Below are 4,796 nucleotides of genomic sequence, written 5' to 3'. Positions count from 1 at the left end.
GTGTTTTGTAAGCGTGTATGCAGTTTTAACCTTCTGTTGCTCTAAGTCACCTACACAATAGATTGCCTGGACATTCACGCCAAACAAAGCTTGAGACCTTTAATGACTGAGCTTTAACTCTTTAATGAGCACAAAATGCCATGTGTATACAATGGTCTTAGCTGTACCTGTAATAAAAAGGTTAATGTAAAGTCAGCAGGTTTTAATAAACATCTTAATGCAGTATCAATACTATAGATTATATCATTAATGATGCAGAATATATTGTAGCCATAAAATAACTGAGACTGGGTGGCGCAGGTCTGAATCCTTCACCTTGCACCTGGTGCAGTGAATCTTCCCTGCTCGCGTTCCCTCTGTTTTCTTGACACTCTTCAGTGTACCCTTTCACATCTTTTCAAGCAGACACTTCTGCTTCTTCAGCTGTTTTCGGCAGATAATTTCCGCTACACGATCGTGGCTCAAGAGTTGGGAGTTCGCCTTGTAATCGGAAGGTTGCCGGTTCGAGCCCCGGCTCGGACAGTCTCGGTCGTTGTGTCCTTGGGCGAGACACTTCACCCGTTGCCTACTGGTGGTGGTCAGAGGGCCCGGTGGCGCCAGTGTCCGGCAGCCTCGCCTCTGTCAATGCGCCCCAGGGTGGCTGTGGCTACAATGTAGCTGCCATCACCAGTGTGTGAATGTGTGGATGACAGGTTGTGTAAAGCGCTTTGGGGTCCTTAGGGACTAGAAAAGCGCTATACAAATACAGGCCATTTACCATTTACCATTTACACGGCAGTCACGCTGCATTTTCGCAGGAAATGCAACTTTTTATAGTTTTACTTGAAACGTAACAAAACATTTGATTATTATTTTTCATTATATTATCTTCCTGGTTATGAAATTAAATAATAAACACAAATTAAATAATTCTGAATTGTATTTTATTTATTTTAATTGACCATCAGTTGTTGAGTATATTCAGACACTGGTACATTATTATAATGCATGTGGAAATTTTCGTTATCTGGACCTCCTTAAATTTTAATTGAATGCCGCTGACCTAAAGGGGCATTCATTCAGTCTAACTCTTCCTTGTTGGATCTAATGAATGAATAAACACTTTTCAAGGAAACAGATTCTTTAGTGTTCCTTTCTTTGCTTTTCAACCATGATCTATGTGCCTTCTTCAAGATGGATTTGAAGAAGGAGACAGCTCTTTCACTGTTTTAGTTTTTGCACGCTCTAATACAAATGAACACATCAAATTCAACATGTACTAGCATCTTGTGAAAATCCCTAGTCATAGGAGTGGAGTACACCTTTCACCTTTCATTTTAGGGTTAAGAATAGAGCATCTCGAATAGTGCCCTGCTTGATGAGGACGTATAAAAACCTGAAGTTTTCATGAGACAGCTGGGGAGTTGGCCTTTTGATAATCATTTGTTAGTAACTGGGCTCATCTGGCAAATGTGACAGCAAGTCAGTCTCTTGAGGATGTGCTGTCGGATCTCATTGGTCCTAATGCCGTAGACAACTGGGTTGAAACAGCTTGGAAAAAGCAGGTACATGGTGCTGAAGAAAACTCGACTGGCTGCAGGGAGGCCGTTTCTGATCCGATATGACAGGAAAGCAGTCAGAGCCAGAATGAGGCTGACTGTGATGACCATGATGTGAGTGATGCAGGTGTGAAGTGCTTTTACACCTGACCTGCTGGACTTCAGCACAGAGCTGAATATCACCACATAGGAGGCAGCGATGAAGACAAAGTCAAGAACAGGAATGAGAAACACGGCCATCAAACCCACGAGGTTATTGATGGTGGTGCTTCCACAGGCCAGCTCCACCAAGGCCATGTGCTCACAGAAACAGTGGTTTATCACATTTCTAAAACAGAATGGCAATTTTCCAGCCAGACATACAAGGAGTGTGATCATGAGAACATTTCTGACAACAAGTGGTATTAAAAATGCAATGAATCTCGATAAGATCATGTGATTGTGGTAGTAAAGGGGTGTGCAGATGGCAAAGTAGCGATCCAGAGCCATCCATACCAGCAGAGTGGACTGAAAAGTTCCAAAAAAGTGGATGAAGTGCATCTGAACAAGGCAGCCGATGAGAGAGATCCCCCTCCAGTCAAACAGGAAGCTCAGCAGCATGTGGGGAACAAAGAATACAGGGAGGCTGAGGTCAATGCACGCCATGCTGGCAATGAGGATGTACATCGGCGAGTGGAGGCTTCTCTGTGAAACGATCACGTACACCAGCAGGGAGTTAGCAAACAGTGACACAACAAACATGAAGGAGAACGGGATGAAGAGGAACGGCCTCAGCTCTCCGAGTTCACTAAAGCCATCCAGGATAAAATGTGTGTGCAAAGAGACGTTCTCCATGCTCCCTCTTTCCTAAAAGGTTTTCCGTTCAACCAGCCTGAAAACAAAGAGAAAGAAACCTTTAACCTTTAATTAAACCTCCATTTGGTGATATACAAATAAAACTGAACTGAGTGTATTTAGACAACATTAAAGAGCAAACAGCATCACTGAGATATTAAATGATGTCAATGATGATCTATTAATACTCCACACTACAACACACATCCTGTATGAAACTCTTCAAGCTGTTAAGATGAATCATTAGTTATGTTGTGTTGCTCCATGTGCTAAGTGATGTCTAGGTCCAGTTGTCTGCTCTGTAACATGCATTGTGTAAGACATGGTAGCAGTGAATCATTTCCTCTTGCTGAGCTTTGTCCACTGACAGGGAAAACAGAAATATTCGAGGGGAAGCACGGAGGCCTACTTCACAATGGCTTGGTTTTACTTGAAAACAACCTGAAAACAGCAGCATTCAAAACATTTTCAAGAAAATTCTTAACATGAAATATTGTCAACATCATAGTGAAAAGAGAGCTGAACTCGAAGAGAGACAAACCTTAAGCAGACATGAACTCAGCCAATGCAGTGAGATAACTTCTTGTCTGCTTAACAGCAAATACCTGCCAGAGAAGAAATATAAGAAATGAATGGCATGAAACATTTCTATAACGAGACATGAGTGGGCTGGACCAGGTGACCCTGGATCCTCCCTTAGTTATGCTGCAATAGACGTAGGCTGCCGGGGATTCCCATGATGCATTGAGTTTTTCCTTTCCAGTCACCTTTCTCACTCACTATGTGTTAACAGACCTCTCTGCATTGAATCATATCTGTTATTAACCTCTGTCTCTCTTCCACAGCATGTCTTTATCCTGTCCTCCACTTGGGACACCAACTCTTCCCTGACCTGAAGTGTTCACCCAAACCAAGGCAGCTCTCTGGGTGCTCAGCACCCCCAAAGCGCTGATCCTAGAATCGCCCCTGCACTCTGCCATGACACCAGTCAGTCAGAAGTGCCAGCTTGATGCCAGATCCGGGCCAGACCCGTTTTCTATGAGCCTGGGCCAGATGGACCAAACCATAATCGGTCCAGATATGGCATGCCATCACATAAACAGTGCCATCTATGCCAGGCCTGGCCCACATCTGGATGACATACGACAGAGAGGAGATTGCTCGAGAAGGAATCACGTACACAGATTCAATCTGGGACAGCTTGCACATTGAACTGTCACTGAACTCTTCTCACTTTAAATAAAACGCACTGTCTATTCCTTCTAAATCTCCACTCCTGGGTCCTGGGTCGGCATGTTATGAAGGGACATTTCTCAGATAAGTTTCCCACACCAGTAAAAGAGTCCGACCGCCAGTGAGTGTGGGGAGTCTGACGGGCGCTATTGCTTTTTTTTTTTTTTTTTTTTTTTTTTTTGGCCCGTTTGGATCTTTAGCATCAGAATTGTTGTCTTAAGGCCAAGAAAGATGCCAAGCGGATTTATTTTACCAAGTGGATCATCATGGCCTTGCCATATTGGTCCATTTGATTAACCTTTATTATAATTATGAATTTATTTTATTTTCAGTTGCTACAAACGGGACAGACATGACTGGGGGATAGGACAGGGAGAAAGAATGAAAGAAAGAGAGGGAGAGAAAGAAAACCAAAGGGGAGAAGAGACGGTGAGAAAGGGAGAAGAAAGAAAAAACAAACAAACAAAAAAAACAAAACTCCTGGGTCACCTGTATGGAGAAAAAAAACAGAAGAGAAAGCAAACAACAAAGAGCAACATAATAAAAAAACCAGCACCGTCACAATAAACTAGCTAGCAGTAGATATCAGTAGATACTAAATAATAAACGATATTGTGCAGCACGCAAGATAGACAGCGCACAATGTGCTTTGAGGCAGCAGCCAAGAAAGCTGTAGTCCGCGTCTGTGAATACCCATGTGTGCATACCTGTGTGGATCAGCATGCTTGCATTCCAAAGGTTTCTCCATGTAACGATCTGCTAGGGAGTGGGGGGGCCATGGTATCAAGCAGGTATGGAGGAGATCAAAACTCCAGACATCCAGAGGACGGGCGCCATTGCTAACTTTGTTTCCCACCCAAGTTGTTCTGCTAAACTAATCTTTCGTTCTCTAACTCACCCATGCAGTGCTTTGATTGACTCAGGTGCAGAACAAAGTTTTCTGGACGAGCCACTAGCCTGTGAGTTAGGCTTCCCGGTGATGCCTCTACCAGAGACACTCCAAGTAGCAACGATCAACGGTAGCCCGCTGGCAGTAGTCACACACTGCACCGAGGACATCACTCTTTTCCTCTCCAGTAATCACACTGAACATATCATTCTTTTTCTTTTCAATGCTCCCCACACCGGATTGGTGTTGGGCTAGCCTTGGTTTAAACATCATAACCCTCAGATTGTTTGAGAGAGGGGTAG

At 43.6% G+C, this 4,796-nt stretch overlaps 1 protein-coding gene across 1 annotated transcript; it reads right to left on the bottom strand.

Annotated features, from left to right (window-relative positions):
* Nucleotides 1-1,388: 1,388 nt before the first annotated feature.
* LOC101478539 (olfactory receptor 52K1-like) lies at nt 1,389-2,372 on the bottom strand. The gene has a single exon (XM_004565050.2). The coding sequence runs from the start codon at nt 2,370-2,372 to the stop codon at nt 1,419-1,421; it is 954 nt and encodes a 317-aa protein (XP_004565107.1). The 3' UTR covers nt 1,389-1,418.
* Between the last annotated feature and the right edge of the window lie 2,424 nt (nt 2,373-4,796).

This window comes from Maylandia zebra, linkage group LG14 (assembly GCF_041146795.1).
Source record: "Maylandia zebra isolate NMK-2024a linkage group LG14, Mzebra_GT3a, whole genome shotgun sequence".
NCBI classification, from domain to species: Eukaryota; Metazoa; Chordata; class Actinopteri; order Cichliformes; family Cichlidae; genus Maylandia; species Maylandia zebra.
Note: the sequence above shows the minus strand (reverse complement) of the source record. Positions and strands in the feature narration are given on the sequence as shown.